General features: G+C 49.7%; 2 protein-coding genes across 2 annotated transcripts; both read right to left on the bottom strand.

The window, feature by feature from the left end:
- Positions 1-2,083: 2,083 nt before the first annotated feature.
- tbx5b (T-box transcription factor 5b) lies at positions 2,084-13,700 on the bottom strand. The gene is made up of 9 exons (XM_030369465.1): positions 13,226-13,700; positions 12,237-12,372; positions 11,546-11,640; positions 11,216-11,335; positions 9,592-9,739; positions 8,611-8,763; positions 7,220-7,311; positions 4,801-5,018; positions 2,084-2,902 (listed from the first exon to the last, which is right to left on the bottom strand). Exons 2-9 carry the CDS (start codon positions 12,366-12,368, stop codon positions 2,343-2,345), a joined length of 1,518 nt encoding a protein of 505 aa, XP_030225325.1. The 5' UTR covers positions 12,369-12,372; positions 13,226-13,700; the 3' UTR covers positions 2,084-2,342.
- A 5,523-nt stretch (positions 13,701-19,223) lies between these two features.
- On the bottom strand, positions 19,224-21,224 carry LOC115554283 (pleckstrin homology domain-containing family A member 2; the record flags this gene model as incomplete). The annotated part of the gene is given in 1 exon segment (XM_030370946.1): positions 19,224-21,224. A coding segment is annotated over 1 exon segment (426 nt), but the record flags the coding sequence as incomplete, so codon positions are not given.

Below are 21,224 nucleotides of genomic sequence, written 5' to 3' on the forward strand. Positions count from 1 at the left end.
TTCCTTACGAATGCGGGCGAGTCAAACCTGACTATGTTTATACTGTTTGTAATCAAATGTGGTCGTTTAGCGGTAACTTAGCACACCCAGCTAAGCTGAATTAGCTTCCTGCTGAGATGAAACCACACAGATAGAAAACTGATTTTCCATGGCTTTTGGTCACAAATAAAATATTTGGTCTTTTTATTTTGCTCTTAAAATTCCGTTGCTTCATATTTTGGGATGAAAAGATAACATTTGACTCATGAATAATTCTTCAAATTATTTGAGAATGATTCATCAGAAAAAACGAGCCATCCATGAAAACTAGTCTCTGCTCTGACCGGTGTAACAAGGGCATAAACACGACGGCCGTGCGGATTGGACGGCTTTGGTGAAAGGACTCGTGTGATTGGTCAGTGTGGGGTGACTGAAAGGGCAGTGGTGACAGCTGTATGACGCTGAGTTCTGTGGCAAGGCGGGAGGCGTAGAAACAGGGTTCACTGGCTCCACACGCACAGCCATGTCCAAGCTAACTGTCTGAGCTAACTGTCTGAGCTAACTGTCTGAGCTAACTGTCTGAGCTAACTGTCTGAGCTAACTGTCTGAGCTAACTGTCTGAGCTAACTGTCTGAGCTAACTGTCTGAGCTAACTGTCTGAGCTAACTGTCTGAGCTAACTGTCTGAGCTAACTGTCTGAGCTAACTGTCTGAGCTAACTGTCTGAGCTAACTGTCGAAGCTAACGGTCGATGCTAACGGTCGAGGCTAACTGTTTATCTGCTGCTGCTTCTGAGCCTGGAGCGACCGAGGCCTGTCCTAGCGGGAATTAGCTCATAACAGTCTTGAGCTGATCTGACACATCTCATGGACACACACACACACACACACACACAAACACACAACGACACACACACACACACACAAACACACAACGACACACACACACACACACACTGAAACAGACACACACACACACTTACACACACACACACACACACACCGAAACAGACGCACACACGCGCACAAACACACACTCAAACCGAAACACACAAACACACACCGAAAAAAGTCACACGCACACACAGAAATACATTCAAGCAAACACACACACACACACACACACACACACACACACACACACACACACACACACACACACACACACACACACACACACACACACACGCACACACAGTACACAACCCGAGCCCTCCTCCCCCTCCACTGAGACGGAGGAAGCTGTGTTTTTCTGCACCCAAAAGAGGCGAAGGCCCCCCCCTCCCTCCAGCTCAACTCTGAACGCTGAGATTACTCCCGCCGGGAGGAGTAACGGTCTGTCTGGCAGGAGCCCGACAGACATCCGTCACCGCGGCCAGAGCAGCGGACGGCCTGGTACTCTCCCCGCCGACGTCTGGACCGCCTGGGACAGAGCAGCAGAGCAGCAGGGGCGGGACGAGGAGCAGAACCCTCGGGGAGCGAGGAGCGGACCGGGACCGGTGATCCCTAGAGCGGAGCTCCGAGGTGTTTGAGGGTTCCCTGAACACCGGGAGACGCTGAGCGAGCCGGAAACGGTGATGGTCCCGCTTAAACCAAAGGAGCGCTCAATCAGCGGGAGTCTTGGAGCTCAGAGTTTTCCACCGCCCGAGTCCCGCGGTCCGAAACACGACGAGATGTCTTCTGTGAGCCGGGATTGAAAAGTTTCAGATTCCCTAAAGAGCAGATTCTCTCCTCTCAAATCGTTCTTGATATCAGGGCTCTCGCTCTCCTTCCTTTTCAGTTATTCAAGTCCTGGAAATCCCAGAGAGACCGACCAGAGAGACCGACCGGAGAGACCGACCGGAGAGACCGACCGGAGAGACCGACCGGAGAGACCGACCAGAGAGACCGTCCAGAGAGACCGACCGGAGAGACCGACCGGAGAGACCGACCGGAGAGACCGACCAGAGAGACCGTCCAGAGATACCGACCGGAGAGACCGACCGGAGAGACCGACCGGAGAGACCGACCAGAGAGACTGTCCAGAGAGACCGACCGGAGAGACCGACCGGAGAGACCAACCAGAGAGACTGTCCAGAGAGACCGACCGGAGAGACCGACCGGAGAGACCGACCAGAGAGACTGTCCAGAGAGACCGACCAGAGAGACCGACCGGAGAGACCGACCAGAGACCAAAACGAGACAGCCACCCCAGGAGCCGACACACTGCACAACACACACGTTCACCACCACGCTAAAGACGCTTCATCAACACGCCTTTCAGGAGAGCACACAGTAGGGTCCGTGGATTGGTTCACACGTTTTCCAGACGTTCCCAGAGTTCCCAGAGTCCTCGCTCACCCTAAATCCACGGGCTTGGGTCGGCTTAGGAGGCGGAGCTCCACTCGGGCGCCGCCCCCCTGGCGTGGGGGCCGTGGGCCTCCAGCGTGTGGTAGAGCGGGGGGGACAGGGCGGAGGGGGGGAAGCGGGAGTACTCCCTGAGGGGGGGGGGTGTCAGCCTCCTGCTGTGGGGGTCCTGGCCCGCCGAGCCCTGGGTCTGGTAGGGCGCGTGGGCCAGGGGCTCCCCCAGCGACGGAGACCCGTGGTGGGCCGCGCCGCTGAGCCGGGAGCCCTGGGGGCTGGAGCTGTAGGGCCCGTGGGGGGAGTAGGGCGGGTAGTCGTGGAGGGCGGGGGTCATGGAGGGCGGCAGCGGGCAGGCGTAGGCCCAGCCCAGGTCCTCCAGCCGCGGCTCGGGGCTGGCGAACATGCAGGCCTGCCGCTGGCCCACGTCGGCGCTGTAGGGGGCGTCGGAGGGGCCTGGGGGGGCGTGGCCGGAGAGGGGCGGGGCGTAGGAGGCGGGGTGGTAGTAGGGCTCCGGGGACCCCCCCGGGTAGGGCTTCTTGTAGAGGTGCTGCCGGTCGTCCGGAGCGCAGCCGTCCTCCGCTGCTGTGGAGAAGGCAGACGGGACGAGAGGGAATCAGGGTTCATTCCCTGGGAACCCCCCCCCCCCCCCCCACATTCCGGCCCCCCCCTCCTCCCTCAGATTCGGAGGGGGGGGGTTCATTAAGCTGGTGACCTGTGTTCCCTGATTCAACCCCACAGGGACTAGAGGACGAGGGACGGCTCCTGCTCTGCTGCTGGTCTGGACGGAGGAACTCTGACTGCAGTCAAAACCAAAAGCTACGTCTAGGTAACGTTTTCACAGCAACTAAACATACGAATGGTTTGATTACATAATTATATCAATGGCTGAGCGGAGATGTGTTAAATACCATACAGGATATACATTCAGGTGTTTACATTTACCTCTGGCAGACATTAATATCCACAGTGTACTGAGACGTGAGGCCGAGATCAGTCAGAGAATTGAATCTGAACGTGAGCAGCTCTGAAGAAGGTGATAGAGCTGATGGAGCTGACAGGCTGGTTTAGAGCTGATGGAGCTGACAGGCTGGTTTAGAATAACTTCTAGATGGAGCGCAGAGCGGCTGAAGGAATCCGGTTTGAAAAGGCTCCAGTTCTCAGGTATGAGCTTTGATCACAGCATCAAGACATAAACAGGCTTGAATTATTTAACTCTATGGAAGGTGACCAGAGATGTATTTGATAAACCCAATGGAAGTAAGTCTGCAAGTCAGTCAGTCAGTACGTCAGTGAGTCAGCAAGTCAGTCAGCAAGTCATTAAGAAAGTTTGCAAATAAGTCAGTAAGTCAGTACAAAAGTAAATAAGTTAGTAAGTAAGTTAGTCAATAAGTAAGTCAGTAAGAAAGTTAGTAAGCAAGTTAGTAAGCCAGTAAGTCAGTAAGTAATTCAATAAGTGATAAGTAAGTCAGTTAGTCTGTAAGAAAGTTAGTAAGTAAGTTAGTAAGTGCGTTAGTAAGTAAGTTAGTAAGTCAGTCACTAAGTAAGTCACGAAGTAAGTCACTAAGTCAGTCAGTCAGTCAGTCAGTCAGTCAGTCAGTCAGTCAGTCAGTCAGTCAGTAACAGAGTAGTATCGGAGAAGTTCATCCAAAAGGAGCGACAGGTAGCAGCAGGTGAACCAGGAGAGGAGGTGAGAGGAGGTGAGAGGAGGTAAGAGGAGGTGAACCAGGAGAGGAGGTGAGAGGAGGTGAGAGGAGGTGAACCAGGAGAGGAGGTGAGAGGAGGTGAGAGGAACTGAGAGGAGGTGAGAGGAGGTGGGAGGAGGTGAACCAGGAGAGGAGGAGGGAGGAGGTGAGAGGAGGTGAGAGGAGATAAGAGGAGGTGAACCAGGAGTGGAGGTGAGAGGAGGTGAGAGGAGGTGAGAGGAGATAAGAGGAGGTGAACCAGGAGTGGAGGTGAGAGGAGGTGAGAGGAGGTGAGAGGAGGTGGAAGGAGGTGAACCAGGAGAGGAGGTGAGAGGAGGTGAGAGGAGGTGAGAGGAGGTGAGAGGATGTGGGAGGAGGTGGGAGGAGGTGAACCAGGAGAGGAGGAGGGAGGAGGTGAGAGGATGTGAGAGGATGTGAGAGGAGGTAAGAGGAGGTGAACCAGGAGTGGAGGTGAACCAGGAGAGGAGGTTTGGAGGAGGTGAGAGGAGGTGAACCAGGAGAGGAGGTGGGAGGAGGTTAGAGGAGGTGAGAGGAGGTGAGAGGAGTTGGGAGGAGGTGAGAGGAGTCGGGAGGAGGTGAGAGGAACCGAGAGGAGGTGAGAGGAACCGAGAGGAACCGAGAGGAACCGAGAGGATGTGAGAGAATGTGAGAGGAGGTGAACCAGGTTAACCAGGAGGTGAGAAGAGGCGATGAACCAGGAGAGGAGGGGAGAGGAGGTGGGAGGAGGTCGGAGGAGGTGGGAGGAGGTGAACCAGCTGAACCAGGACGTGAGCCTACCTTTCCTCTTGGTGCCGTGGTAGGCCTGCTGGCCGTGCTGTAGGTGTTGGGGGGCAGCGTAGTGGGCTGGGGGGCCCCGGGGCCGGCCCTCACAGGGGTACGGGGAGCGGGGGCCCCCCGGGGACCCCTGGAGGGCCCGGGGCTCGCCCTGGTAGGGGCTCCCGCTGGAACACACCCGGGGCCGGGCTGCCGTGCGGGGAACCACCGGGTAGTCTTTACTGTGGGGGCGAGATTTAATATTAACTCATTTAATATTAATTCATTTAATATTGTTACTCTGTTGAAAAAGGTTCCGTGGTCAACAGTGGAACCTGATGAGAAGCTACCGATGGTTATTTAAAGGTTGCATCAGCGATGTTGGTGACGTCTCTTCTGTCGGTCCCAAACAAACAGAGCCCGCACGCCCCTCCCTTCCGTGTTTCGTGCATCCAGTAAAAACTATCATGAACGCAGCGCAAACCCCACCACACCCACCCCTGGTCGCTGATTGGTTGGATTACTATTTATTTTGTTTTGAAGTGGTTGGTAGTACCATTTGTTTTTGTGTCCGATCTCGGAGCACAGGCCGCCTACAGAGACGCGTTTCTTGACGGCCTGCTTATTGGGCGGGCGGCTGGCGGATCGTGAGGAACGATCAGATGAATGTCATCATTGATGTTTCAGCCTAGAATCGCTGATACAACCTTTAATAACGTAACATAATTAAAATGTGTGTTTCTTTGTCACTCTCTTAGATCGATGAGTGGGGATTTAAAAGTATTTTTTAATCCCAGTGTGTCTGATGTTTGTCGTTTCCGTTGTTCTCAGTTTTTCTAGAACATTCCTAAAATATTCATTTTAGGAATATATAGCTAGCCACACAGGTCCAATTTTTCATTGTGTGGTGGGGCAGCATGATGGTCGTCTATGAGAGCTGTTTGAAAGGCCCTTGATGGAGATGGAGAGTGTGTTTGATCACAGGTATGAGGTCAAGGGTCATCATAGATTACAGATTGTTCAGAGGAAGGAGGGGGGCGGTTTAGCAACAGGTGGTGTTGGAGGCAGTTGTGAGGTGGAGCAGGATTAGTGTTTTAATTTTGAATGTTCTTCTAGTTGGCTTTAGGATGACGGATGATGATGTTGTGTTTGTATAATGTGCTGTATGAAATAGTTTAAGTTAGTTACTTATTAGTCTCTCTCTCTCTCTCTCTCTCTCTCTCTCTCTCTCTCTCTCTCTCTCTCTCTCTCTCTCTCTCTCTCTCTCTCTCTCTCTCTCTCTCTCTCTCTCTCTGCCCACTGAATGACCCCAGTGGAATGCTGGGTACAGCAAGGCACATCAGTGTCTCTCGTGCTGGAGACATACAGACCCCCCCCCCCCCCCCACACACACAAACACACACACACACACAGACCCCAAAACCTTTCCACGCACGCACACACACAAACACACAGACACACGTTCACAGACCCCCCCCAACACACACACACACACATACATACACACATAATAATCCTATGCACACACACACTCCAACACATACACATACACAAGGACAAACCAAAAAAACTACGCACACATACAAACACACACACACAGTACACACACACACACACTGTCTGTGAGATAGTTTGTTGCTCTAAAAATAAACATGTGGCCATATGTCACTTCAGATAGAGTCTCCTCTCTCTTCTCTCTCTCTCTCCTCCCTCCTCTAAACTCCTATGTCCCCTCCTCTCTCCCCTCCTCACTCCTCTCCTCGACATCCTCCTCTGGTCTCTCTCCCCCTCTCCTCCCTCCACTACTCTCCTCTCCCCTCCTCACTCCTCTCCTCTCTGTCCTCAACTGTCCTCTTCTCTCCTCTCCTCTCCTCTCCTTTCCTCCCCCCTCTCCCCCCCTCCTCCTCCCCCCTTCAACACCCCAGCATGTTGACAGAAGCTGCATCTCGTTCCTCCCTCTTTGTTCACTCCCTCCTTCTCACATCATAAGTCTGTCAGTCTGTCCATGTTTCCTTCTGTACTCCTTAACAGTCTGCTGTCAGACATGGGTGGACATGAATCCTTAATGATTCATTGATCCCAGCAGTAGGTCTGTCCTGTCATGTGACAAGACAGGGCGTCACATGATGTGATCAGGAAGGGGAACACCTTAACCACACGTCCACCTTCAGGGGACAAAGACCCTACTACAGCTCTGGAGAACATGTGGTCCCAGAGCATACGCACCCCATCATAACACTGGGGCTCAGGGGCGAGAGAGGGAGGGAGAGAGAGAGAGAGAGAGAGAGAGAGAGAGAGAGAGAGAGAGAGAGAGAGAGAGAGAAAGAGAGAGAGAAAACAGAAAACACAAAAAAACACAAGCAAGAAAGAACGACAGAACCAAATAAAGAAACAGAGGTGTGTTTCTAACGAGCTCGTCATGGGCCGAGGGGGCGGGGCTTACCCCTGCAGCTTGGCCATGCGGTGAAGCTCCATGTCGTCGCTGCCTCTGAAGCCCTTCGCAAACGGGTTGTTCTCGATCTTCAGCTGCGTGATCTGAGCGGAGAGAGGAACACACATGTCACCAGCCAGCGGACAGGAGGGGAAATGAGGGACAGACAGACCCACGGCTCAGAGGAGCTGGGAGGAGGTACTGGAGTCTGGACCCTCACACAGTGATGAGACACTGGAGCTACTGCTGTGAGTCTGGACCCTCACACAGTGAGGAGGTACTGGAGCTACTCCTGTGAGTCTGGACTCTACACACGTTCCCCTCAGCTCTGCATTCCCCCGAGCGGCCGTGTCCTCAGCAGCTGATGCAGCATAAACTGTTTACCCCAACAGCCTCCATGACTCAGGACCGCAGGCCAAAGCTTTGAGTGCTCCTCACGCTTTGATGTGAGATCTTCAACCTTCTCCCAGCGATGCAGCAGAACGTGCTGCTGCTGGCATGTTCAATCTGGGTCAGGACTCCAGGTCCCTCCCAGTCCACGTCCCGCGTAGCGTAGCGGGACGTGGACCACAGACCACACCGGGGTCACGGGTAAACCCCTCTTACTGGGGCCTCATCGAACCTGGTATCAACAACACTGTTCCTCTGAAAGGCCTCAGTGACTACTGCTTGGACCAGATCAATTCATAATAATAATAATCTCAGATGAATAACGTCAATAATAATAATAATAATCAAAATCCTCAGAGTCAGAACCGAGCATTTAAGATATCATTCAACAATTCCTAAACGTAATCAGAGCTCTTGCCACGTTTAAAATATGTTATTAAACGCTAATTAGGTAATAATTGGATAAATAACATATCCCTAGCATATTTACACACACGCGCACACACACACGCACACACACACACACACACACATACACACACACACACACACACACACACACACACACACACACACACACACACACACACACACACACACACACACACACTAGTCATTAAGAACATTTCTTTTCAGGCATTATTTACAAATATATAAACAGTGATTGATGCAAAAACATTTTTTGGCTACGACATCATCAGTCAATATAAACACGAAAACCGGAAGTTAGTGTGTGTGTGTGTGTGTGTGTGTGTGTGTGTGTGTGTGTGTGTGTGTGTGTGTGTGTGTGTGTGTGTGTGTGTGTGTGTGTGTGTGTGTGTGTGTGTGTGTGTGAATATGTGAGAGACAATGAGAGAAACCGCACGATTTCATATGAATCCTGGAAGACGCATTAAGATGCAGGCCAATATCATCACCAGACTGAGACCAGTTTCACACCCACAGCAAAGTTGGCTAGTCCTAGTTCAACAAGTCAGTGTATGTGCGCGTGCACGCATGCGTGCGTGTGTTACCTTGTGGTTCTGGTATGACGTCACGGCGATGAAGGCCGTTTCAGGGAAGGAGCGCGTGCAGAACGCTGTGTTCTTGGAGCCGAAGCCGTTGTTCTCGTCTGCCTTCACCACGTGCAGCCGCGGCTGGTACTTATGCATCGAGTTCAGAATGATCTGGAGAGAGAACCAACGTCTCAAACCCGTACTGCCGCTGATTCAGATGTGACTCCGGATCACTTCTCGTCCTCTCGGGACTTTAGTTCAAACACAAACCATCTCCAGGGATCTAAGAGGAAACGATGAGTCCTCCCCCTGAACGTAACCCTTCATTATGGGTCATGGGTTATTTGATCCTTTATATTTAATAAAGCCAAATAATAATTACCATTGTGCCACAGCATAAACCATAACTAGTATTTGCCGTTAAAACCTGAGTCAAAGTTCTCACAATAAAGCCACATTAGGTCTTAAGCAATTTGCCGTAAACAAAGCTAAACCGACTCACAATAAGCGGCTCAACTTTGGGCCTATTTTTACATTTTCCCTTAGCCTAGGCTACTACATATGAATTTAATGAGAAATGTTAACAGTACAGAAGCAAAGTAAAAAACATATTTATGTCAGTCGCTTTGGATAAAACAATGCCCTAAATGTAAATGTTAGTTTTATCCTGTGAGGAGAAGTCAGTTTGTTTTGCACTTTAATCATTTCTGAATTAAATGCATTCACTTCACCTCGGATTATTCTTAATAAAATGCGTGGTTCGTTCTAATAATTTACAGGATTGATAAAGTTAAAGATTTAGTTTATTCCACCGAGTCTTACGATTTTATAGGTCTGCCTGTTCATAAATGCATTAAATATCTCATGAATTACCTCATTAATGCGTAAAAACATTCATAATAAAACAGAAGCCCAATGAGAACTTAAAATAATCGTATCTTAATTGCCATGTGGGTCTGGATATTGCGTTTCCATGGTTAATAATCAGAACCCACGCACGTGTCCGAAGGGGTCCAGATGGTTGTTGGTCAGCTTGAGCTTCTGGAAGGAGACGAGCTGGCGGCTCCAGTGCACCCCCGTGGCGGGCGAGTCCGGGTGGACGTACAGCCGCCCGGGCATGGCCGGCTCGGCCTTCCCCGTCACCGACCTTAGGAGACACAACTCAGGTCAGGGTCACGAACCTTAAGACCCCCAACATACAAACACTCGTCAGTGTCACGGACGAAGGACCCGAGACATAACAGCGGCCGGTCGGGATTGTGCGGGCTGTCAGACGGGTTCCAGTGTCTAGGTGGTCTACATGTAGTCCGACAGATCAACGGGAACCTTGGTCTATGTGGTGTTTATATCTGTGGTCTATATATAGATCACATAAATAACCCGTTGATTTGTCGGACTATATATAGCCTAGTCCGACAGATCAACGGGTTATTATGTGGTCTACATGTAGTCCGACAGATCAACGGGTTCCTGACTGTCTATGTGGTCTACATGTAGTCCGTAAGACTACATAGAGTTTCCATGTCGTCTTTCTGGTAAAACATCTGGGCCTCCGCTCCGTCGACGTGTCCTTTAAAATATTTAAACCTGGAGCCAGAGAGACCTGATGGTGGAAGAGGCCCCGGGGTTTAACAGTTTGTCGGGGAGTGTGAAGGCGCGAGCCCGCGGTGCGTGAAGGCGCAGGCCCGTGGTGTGTGAAGGCGCGTCGACCGGAGGCAAATCGCATTGGGGCCGTTTGTGCAAAACAACACTACGACAAACACCGACGGACCGGCACCGGAACACGCTCTGATGTGGAGGTCATGACGACACTGAGCTGTTAGAAATAAGGCCACCGATAGAACCAGAGAGGGGACGTCACGCTTTAGTTTATCGTGTTTAGAGATTCCCTAATCCCGGAAGCGGCAGGGGTCCGCGTTCCATGTCCGCCCGATGACCCCGTCCCCGTCAGACTCTTCCTCGTGCTGCTACGGGCACCGCGTGGACGTGGACGCGCAACCGGTTCTCTGGGGACGCGCACAGCTCCCGGTGCTCTATGGGGACGCGCACAGCTCCGGTGCTCTATGGGGACGCGCACAGCTCACGCTGCTCTGGGGACGTGCACGACTCCCGGTGCTATCTGAGGAGGACCGCCCGCTGAGCGCGCCGCCGAGCGCCCTGTTGTCCTCGTATCTCCGTGTTGGATACAGAAGGTGATGGATGATACGTCGCAGTGATAGCGGGTCTAGACCGAGGAGGCCCGGGGTTTGATTAAACATGGATGAGGACATGAGTAGGAAACGGGCCCCGTTAATCTTTAATGTGTTCTTTTAAACTCGAAACACGTTTTAAATGTCTCCGCATGCCTCACTTCACCTCGGAATCCATACCTTTACGTACGACGCCATGCTCGCTTAAAAGCGATAATTATATTAATATATCTATAATATAATATATTATTATATTATATTATAATTAAATATAATATATTATTATTATTATCACGATGAATTGCGCTGAGCCCCAGACATGCACAGAAGCATTGATAATTAGGATTATTATCATGATCATTATTATAAATTATATTATTATCACGATGAATTTCCCTGAGCACCAGACATACATGCGCAGTATCCGTACGCACCACTTGTTGTCCGCGAACTTGTAGCGGTGGTCGTCGGCGGGCACCACGTCCATCAGCAAGATGTACTTTGTCTTGGGGTTCAGACCCGTTACCTTCACCTTGTAGCCCGGGAACATCCTCCTGGAATGGGCAGCGATCCGTTAGAAACACCGAGAGAGAGAAGGGATCCAGGGTGGAACGATAAACTACTTATCAAATATAAGAATAATACTATAACATAATGTATGGACCGTAATGCGGATACAGGCCCAATATAGATACGTTGGTGATTTGAGGTGTCTTAGAGATGAGTGTTAAGGCCTCTAAAGCCTCGGTCTCACTATGTCTCACCTCCCGGCCTTCGTGATGATCATCTCCGTCCCCACCTCGTCGAACTTCGACCAGAGCTCAGCTTCATGGAGAAACACCTTCACCCCCTCCATCCCCTTCACCCAAAGAGAATTAGATGAATACATACAGATAAATATACACTCAGATAAATATACAGTTTGACCCTGCCTATCCCCTGCACACAAATAAGTACCAATAAATAAATATGTATTCAGATAAACAGAGATCCAGGTAAAAATATCCAGATAAATAGATCCAAATCAATAGAGACCAGATAAAAAGCGATCCAGATAAATAGAGACCAAATAAATTGAGATCCAGATAAATAGAGATCCAGATAAATAGAGATCCAGATAAATAGAGATCCAAATAAAGGCTAATGAACTCTTAAGGATTTGTTCCATTAGACACACAAAGACCTGCTTGTTTTTGTGTTTCTTTTCGTTTATTTTATATTTTATATCCAAAACATTCTTTCTAATTAATGACTTGTTCTCCATGTGGGATTATGTTCAAACTACTAACTTTCTATTCGAAGGTTAATGCTTCGTCCATCAAAAAAAAAAGTATTTATATTCTATGTTAATATGTATTAACCCTGCAGATCCACGCCATAATAAATCTGTAATTAAACAGTTATAAGGTGAGATAAAACTGCATTAACCTGACGGTGGCGACGTAATAGCGTTACCTGGTTGCACGTGCTCTGAGGTGAGGCGGGCCGGCTCCTGATTGGAGGATTCTCGTTTTTGTTGTCTTTTGGGGAATCCGGGTCCGAGTCCGGACGATCGGGGAGGCCGAACGCATCTCCTCCGTTAGCCATGTTACTGTACACACGCACACGCACGCACGCACGCACACGCACACACACACACACACACACACACACACACACACACACACACACACACACACACACACACACACACACACACACACACACACACACACACACTTAGTACATTTATCGAGACTTGATACTGAAATTAGTTCAGACTTTCATGTTTAAAGTTCAGCAGTAACTAAATGATAGCCTATATATTATAATGATAGAATAATGCTGCCATTGTTGAACAGCCCTTGGTCATCTAATGTACAAACAGGCCTTTCGTCATACAGAAAAACGACGATAATTATCGACGTTATTAAATCAAATGAGAGAGTTATGGCTGAAAGGAGAGCACCGTGGTGCTCGTCTTTGTTCAGCCTGCGGAGGCGCTTCTCCGGCAGCCAGACTGGCGGCGCCGCGCGGCCCTCAGGACCCTCACCTCCACAACCTCCACCATCACAACGAATCATTTAATAACGAAGAAGTTTAATAAGAGAGTTTAGCCTCAGCCTTGTTCTTTATTAACTTTTATTGGAGGCCATATAATTTAATTTTATATATTTAATATAAAGCAAAGGGTATTTTTCTATTTGCTGTGAATTAAATTAAACGAATTATATTAATTTAAGGAAATTATGATTTCGAAACTAAGAGGATGAGATCAGCAGTATGATGAGAAGAGGATCGAGGACGTCAACAGATCCTTTAGACCTCAGCTTAATGGCGCCATGAGTCCGTTTGAAATCAACCTAAAGTCTCAGACTGGAGTTAACCACCAGTCTGTCCCTGGTCGATGTTATTTATCCTCCACTAGAACTGTGTTTTATGGAGATATTAGAGACTTTTTTTACCCCAAATAAGCCGCTCTATTCTCCCAGAAAAAGCCCGCGCATCCTCCCGATGTTCCGTCCGAACCGGAACGAAAAATTCTCCGTAAAGATCCAAGATTCAGCCGCTCTCTGTTCCCAATATCTACTGAAAAAATAATCGCTCTTAGGACCGCTGAACGTCCGTAGGCAGGTTCAAAGTCTCCTCAGAACCCGGTCCAGGTCTCCGGCGAGAGACGCGTCTGGCTGGGTCTCCCTATGCGTCGCCCCGGTCTCCCTCCGCGTCTGGTCCGGTCTCCCTGCGCGTCTGGTCCGGTCTTCCTGCGCGTCTGGTTCGGTCTCCCTGCGCGTCGCGCGTCGCTCCAGTCTGCTGTGTGTTGATGTTTATCCTCAACCGAGCGACCTGTCTGTCCGTCGACCTGTCTCTCCCGTCCTGTCGCTCCAGTCCGGCCTCTCTCCTCACTTCAGTCGGACTCCTCAAGATCGCGAACCCAGAGCCGCGATGCCATATCTCTCTCACATGCGCGCGCACACACACACACACACACACACACACACACGCACGCACGCACGCACGCACGCACGCACGCACGCACACACACACACACACACACACACACACACACACACACACACACACACACACACACACACACACACACTTCCCTTTCTTCTCTCCCGTTTCTGATTGGCCCTACCCTGCACTATAGTATCTTACACCAATAAAAATTGTGATGCTGACCAATCACAAACAGGTGCGAGCGCACGCAGCAGACACACACACTCACACACACACGCACACAAACAAACACACACGGTTGGATGCAATTCTACGTTTACGTGATTAAAATATTGGTAAAGTTCTAAGTTCTTCATATATATTTTTTTATCTGAACTGGTTCTCTCCCCTCAGACGGAGACCGATGGCCGCGCGCAGTCAGCCGGGGGTGAGAGTTGAGGGGTCACGAGGAGGTAAACACACGTCGCCCGGTAGAGCTCGGATCTCTCCGGTACCGCCGAGTATCCGTCTCCTAGTTCGGCTTTCGGTTAACCAGTAAACCAGTGCATTAAACCAGCGCATTAAACCAGTGCATTAAACCAGTGCATTAAACCAGTGCAGTGAACCAGTGAATTGAACCAGGGCATTAAACCAGCGCAGCCTTCAGTCACAAGAGCACGATTCAGACCAACGTCTAAATCTGCATCAAGATCATTAAAAATAATCTCGGATTATTAATTGATAATAATAGCTTTTGACAACTCGAATAATATGAAATGATACTATATTTAACATCCATTGATAATTACATTTTGTCTTGCTAATTCCTGCGCGTAAAAGCCAGTCGGGTCTTGGCGCTGTCGGGTTGTTCTTCAGCAAACACCCCAAAATATTAGGAACCAAAGGACTTACCTGTTTTAACCAGTTTTTTTAACCGGGATCCGATCAGACCTCCAAGCGTCAAGTGTCCGATCTCAGGCGGACCTGAGGTCTCTGATACGCTGAGGGTTCGACCCGCGGAGCGGCCGTGATGCCGTTTAATGGAGAATGGATTAGAGATTGGATTGGCAGAGAGCGAGGGCGAGGGAGCGAGAGAGCGAGAGAGAGAGAGGGAGACCTCAAAATGGCATTGTTCACAGGAGTGTGGAACTGAGCGCCACCAAAGGTATGCAGATTTCGACGCCAACATTCAATAGGCTATCCTACACACAGTTTAGGTCAAAACGTAGATATGAATCAATTGCACATTCTCACAAGTATTCACTGTCCAGAAATCAGTTATCAGTGAAACTGGCAGGCCTCTGGAGTTATTCACTAAAATCAGATGTGAAGTGAATAAATCCACGAGGATCAAACGGATTTTAAACTTCAACCAAAACACGTCTCTGCTCTGATAATCATCTTATTAATCAAAAGGTTAAAAAATAAATTTCTTCATCGCCAAAAATACATCGTATCCGTATTAAAATAAATGATGAAATAGCAGCCTAAACATAGCCCTAATTGGGCCTACTGAAACCTTGAAACTATTTATATTAAGATTATACAAATATATTTTGAAATTCTTAAAATGAATAGTGGCGATATTATTTTAAACTATCAAAATAAACGACCGTCCAATAGAGGTAATGTATTCTATCGCGGTGGATCACTGGATCATCCTTCGGGTCTCCAACACGCCGACATTTCGACATTTTCGACTAAACGATTAAAAGTTTTTGTCAAGGAGACGAAAAACTTTAGGCCCTATTTTGGTTTACATATATTTTCTGAGTAGGCTACATCATTCATTCTTCATTGATAAATCTTAAAGTAACATAGGTTTTAGGACTTAGGTCTGAAAGATACATTTATATTGCTGTACAATCAAAGAGTCCAAAGACAGATTCTATATTTATTTAATTCATCATCAGGTTTCCAGCAGATTAACTAAATACCTCCTAGCAGAAGTTAACTAATGACCCTGATGATACTGTTAATGTTCTAAAACCACATGGACCCAAAGATTCAGATCAGGTTCTAGATCTCAGCAGATAAGATCGGAGGTGAGAAGGTAGAGATTGTGAATCTGGACGTAAACACACTCTGCTTCAAAAGCGTCAAATTCTGGACGTCTGCTTAGACATAAAAATACTTTAACCTGCTCACGTGTCTCTGAGAAAAAAATCGTTGCTTTCTTTTCTACGTTCATATCTAAATTATTTATTTTTGTAGGAAAAAAACTCTCTTACATCTAAACTCAATGTTTGTATTATGGGTATTTGCGTTGGATTATTCAGATTTCAGCAGGTTAGAGTTTAGACCACAGTGACAGTAAAGCTGATCTCGGCCTCGTTATACACAAACTGTAAACATTAATATTGGACATATGTTAATGCTATAGCAATAGGTCCATTGGATGCACAGTACAGCATCTCACTGTAGTTAAAGAACATATTTGAATCATTGAATATTCCTTATGCTTTCATCATAATATCAAAGGCTGAATCATCAGGCCGTGTGTAAGATACACTCCTATTCTCCGACATTTCGACTTTACGGACTCAACTTTTGTGGTGGAAAGCTGCAACGCCCCAGAGGGGGAGGGGAGGGGGAGAGGAGGGGGGGGAGGAGGGGGAGAGGAGGGGAGGGGGAGAGGAGGGGGAGGGGGAGAGGGGGGGGGAGAGGAAGGGAGAGGGGTTAAATGGTACCTGAGCTGGACGGGTGGAGGACTGGAGAGATGGAGAACTTGAGGGTGGAGAAGTCGAGAGTGGAGACGTAAAGGGTAGAGGTGGAGGACTAGAGAGGTGGAGGACTAGAGAGGTGGAGGAGAGGTGGAGGACTAGAGAGGTGGAGGACTAGAGAGGTGGAGGACTAGAGAGGTGGAGGAGAGGTGGAGGACTAGAGAGGTGGAGGACTAGAGAGGTGGAGGACTAGAGAGGTGGAGGACTAGAGAGGTGGAGGAGAGGTGGAGGACTAGAGAGGTGGAGGACTGGAGAGGTGGAGGACTAGAGAGGTGGAGGAGAGGTGGAGGACTAGAGAGGTGGAGGACTAGAGAGGTGGAGGACTAGAGAGGTGGAGGACTGGAGAGGTGCATGATGGGTAAAGACTGGATGGTGGAGGGAGGTGGGGGTGGGTGGAGCTGTAGGGGGGGGGGGGCTGCAGGCCTGCTCGTTACAGGACCCATCCTGCCTGTAGCTGACTGGCCCCTCTGTTCTCCGTCTGCAGGAAGTGGTGAAGGCCTCGCAGACCTGGTGCACTCAGCAGGCCTCCCACACACCTCCACGCCCTACACCGCCCCCCCGCCCTACACCGCCCCCCCGCCCGACACCGCCTCCCCCAGCAGCACCACCAGGGGAGCCACGCCGCTGTGCACATGTGTGCGTGTTTGTGTGCATGTTTGTGTGCACGTGTGTGTGTCCGTCTGTATATGTATGTGTGTGATTGGGTGCAAGTGTATGTGCACTCACATGTGTGTTTGTGTGCGTGTGTGTGCTCCCATTTGTGTATGTGTGTGTGCATGTGTTTCTTTATATATGTGTGTGTGTGTGTGTGTATTTGTATGTGTGTGTGTTTGAATTTGTGTGTATGGGTTTGTGTTTATATGCGTGTATGAGTGCGTGTGGGTGCGTACATGTGGGGGTGTGTTTGTGTCTTAATGTGTGTGTGTGTGTGTGTGTGTGTGTGTGTGTGTGTGTGTGTGTGTGTGTGTGTGTGTGTGTGTGTGTGTGTGGCAGTAGAGGGCAAGGTCAACCCATTTCTCTGCAAACAATCACATCACACAGGGCAAAATACATTCCAGCCACCCCCTCCTCCTCCTCCTCCTCTTCATCAGTGTAACGTGGTCTGATGTTGGACCTCGTGTGTGTGTGTGTGTGTGTGTGTGTGTGTGTGTGTGTGTGTGTGTGTGTGTGTGTGTGTGTGTGTGTGTGTGTGTGTGTGTGTGTGTGTGTGTCTGGCAGGAGTCCAGATACCAGGCCCTCCATCTGCAGATGAAGGAAAAGCTGCTCCACATTATGATGACTTCATATTACGCGTGTTTAAATCGGGCCACACTTTGTTCTTTGTTAAATCGGGATTTGGAACTCTGAGCCACGGCTCTTTAAACTGATCTGTTCTCCGAACGTGGTTGGAGACCTCGGCGTTTCGGCTGCGGTCCTTTTACGCGTTACTTTATCGAGATATCAGCGATTGGGGAGGGGAGGGGGGAGCTCATGCATCTGTGAGCACGAGAATTTTTCTTTATCCTCACTAATCCGATAAAAATTAAAGAGATAAAGTTGACAACGAGACTCGGGCGCTCGGCTGGATCTCGTATCGTGTACCGCAGTGCCCCCTCGTGGCACGTTTCAGCAAGCACTGGTCTACAAATGAAATCAATCCAATAATAATGTAATTAGCGCGCCAAGACCCCAATTAAGGAGAGCAGTTCTTTGGTGAGCCAGCCGCGGAGTGGAGAGAGACAGAACTAAAGTCACTGAGTCCACAGGCACACTTCATAAGTGTTGCCTAGCCTACTTTTCTCTAACCTTTGAGGCCAAGGGGCAGGCCAGCACAACAGAGAAGCGTTCATGTGGGAATATTAACATTTAGGAGCCCTGAGAGGACCGCGTCACTCAGGCATCACTCTGAGCGGTTCTTCATACGCGACCTTTAGGTCCACAGCACGCAGCTTTAAGTTAAACTGTTTCTAAAGGGAAGAGAGAAGCCCAAAACTGGAAAAGGCCTTCTGCAATTGGCGCCCTTATCTCAAAAAACATGAACATATAATAATAGATTCAACTGTTAAGCCTAGGAGATCGTGCAGGTCTGATGGAATGAAGCCTACCGATTTTTTTGGTTAATTCCCCACAATGCATAGGAATTCTCTTGAATTGGAACCAGATTTACATTGTTTTCTTTACCGTGATTTACCCGATTGCTCCGTGCACGAGTGTGTGCGTGGTCTCCTCGCCTCGTTATTAATCAGAAACACAGAACAGTACGAAAACACATCTTCGGCACGCAGCCTGACCTTTCAGACCTGTGGCCCCGGGCCCCCAGCACCCCTCCCCCGCCGAGACCTTTAGCTCCAGCCAGGCCTCAGCCACACGGACCCGCGGAGCGGGGAGAGGTCACGGCGCACTTTAAGGCGCTTTGGTGGACATTTACGTTGTACGTGTGAAAGACCTCGCTTTAACGCATCCCCAACGGGTGTGTTGTGGGGTGGGAGGTGGGAGGTACACACACACACACACACACACACACACACACACACACACACACACACACACACACACACACACACACACACACACACACACACACACACACACACACACACACACACACACACACACACACACGAATGAGTACATTTAGTACAACATGGAAGCTCCGAAAATTATATACTTTTGGGGGGGGTTCAAAATAAAGTTGTGCTAATTATGAACGTAATGACATTCTGCCACTAGATGTCATGATTCTTCTGTTTAAACAAGACGTTTCATGAAAATAACTCATGCCATTCATTTAAAACCTCTCGCAAGAAGCAAAAGTCAAAAACACGACTTAAAAGTACAATTTAATACTCACGGTATTGTGAGTGCCCTTTTAAAAAAAAATCAAAACATGTAACATGACACAACATTTAAGTTTTAAAATGTAAGGCGTACCGTTCAGAGTTTTAAGATTGCAGAACGCTGATGTAGGCCTACTTTAAAAACGAAAGAATGACGCAGCGGGGAAGTGCTGAACCGCAACGTTTACCATGAGAGACGTCTCTCTGAGGCAGAACCACGGGTTGGAGGCTGCCTCTCGGTGTGGATACTTCATATATCCAGCTATATTTAAACATCCAACGTGGTGAAGCCCTCTAACACTGAAGTACTAGTGGTACTCCGATGAGACTGTAGTCGCCTACTCTGAAGAGACTTTACTATTCTGTTGAGACTTTATAATGATACTCTACTACTCTGATGAGAGTGTAGTAGGCCTACACCCTCTCCCTCTCCTCTCTAAATGTGTTTTTATGAATGCTTTTCATTGTTCGTCCCTGATTATAATTCCTTGGTCTTTTCTCCGACATTATCGGGTGCTGATACAAAAATACAAATAAAAGTACCAATAAATTCTGCTGCGGTGGTTTAGAAGCTCGGAGCGTCCGTGGTCAGTGACGTCACACCGGTCTCCATGACAACCAGGCAAACCAAAACATCTCACGTGCAGAACGAGCTCTCGTGCAACGTGGGGGTAGAGAACCACGCAGAGGCAGACGAGTCTTTTAGGCTCAGGCCGTACCTTAAGGACTGATCCGGGACCTGTTTGATGCTCCAATTCTCTAACCAATCAGCTTTAGGCTCAGACCGTACCGTACCTTAAGGACTGATCCGGGACCTGTTTGATGCTCCAATTCTCTAACAAATCAGTAACCTGGTGAGGCTTTAGTTTCTAATAGCATCGCCTCACCTCAGTTAAGGTAAAAAAAAGGGGTGCACACACACACACACACACACACACACACACACACACACACACACACACACACACACACACACACACACACACACACACACACACACACACACACACACACACACCAAAACTAGGGAATTACAATTCTATGTAAATCTCTTATGGCAAACCTTCTTAATCATGATCAATGTCATTCAAGTATCCCTCGAAGGTGTGTAGAAACAGACAACATCTCACCCTTTCACAGTCCTGCAAACGAAAGAGGAAAGTTCCGTCGTACATCTCCTTGATATTTCCTCTCACAAAACTCCCCAGAAAAGAGAAGAAAAGACATGCAGTTGGCCCCTGGCCCCAGCAGGGGGCCACAGTGGGGCTGGTACTAAGGCTGACGTCACAGTGTCAGCGCTACATCGGGGCGTATTCTTAAAAGGAAAAGAGAAGAAGAAGCCACATTCATCCACGCAAAAACACAAAGATATTATTAACAGCAAAAGTGCGAGGGTCCTGCAGTCCGCACGCCCTGGGGCAGATAGTCACGCCCTGGGGCAGATAGTCCTGTAGCGTGGGGCAGCTAGATAGTCACGCTCGGGGGCAGATAGTCACGCTCGGGGGCAGATAGACCCTCCGCGGGGCAGACAGTCCTGCCGCGCGGGGCAGACGTCGTGTCTAGACGTCGGTGGTGCGGATGCCGTCCTCGTCCAGGCTGAAGGGGAAGGCGCGGCCGGCGGAGGGCTGGGAGCGGTGGCGGCGCCGCCCGCTGGACCACGCCCGGGAGAGGACCCCCCCCTCGGGCGGGGCCGGGGGGGCGTCGGCCGGGCCGGGGGGGGGCGGGGCGGCGGAGAGGGAGTTGGAGGAGGAGGAGGAGGAGGAGTTGGAGGAGGAGGAGAGGGAGGGCCCGACCGTCAGGGTGCCGAAGGGGCCCGGCCCCTCGTCGGGGTCCAGGGCGGGGGCCCCTCGCTTGGGCAGCGGGGTCCAGGGCTGCCAGCCGGGGGCCACGGAGCAGGACTTCAGGAGCTGGGGCCTCCAGTCCTCCGGGGGGGGGCCCTGGGCGCTGCGGTACAGGGAGGAGCCGCGCTGGAATGGGGGGCCCTG

Source organism: Gadus morhua, chromosome 11 (assembly GCF_902167405.1).
Source record: "Gadus morhua chromosome 11, gadMor3.0, whole genome shotgun sequence".
Taxonomy (NCBI): domain Eukaryota; kingdom Metazoa; phylum Chordata; class Actinopteri; order Gadiformes; family Gadidae; genus Gadus; species Gadus morhua.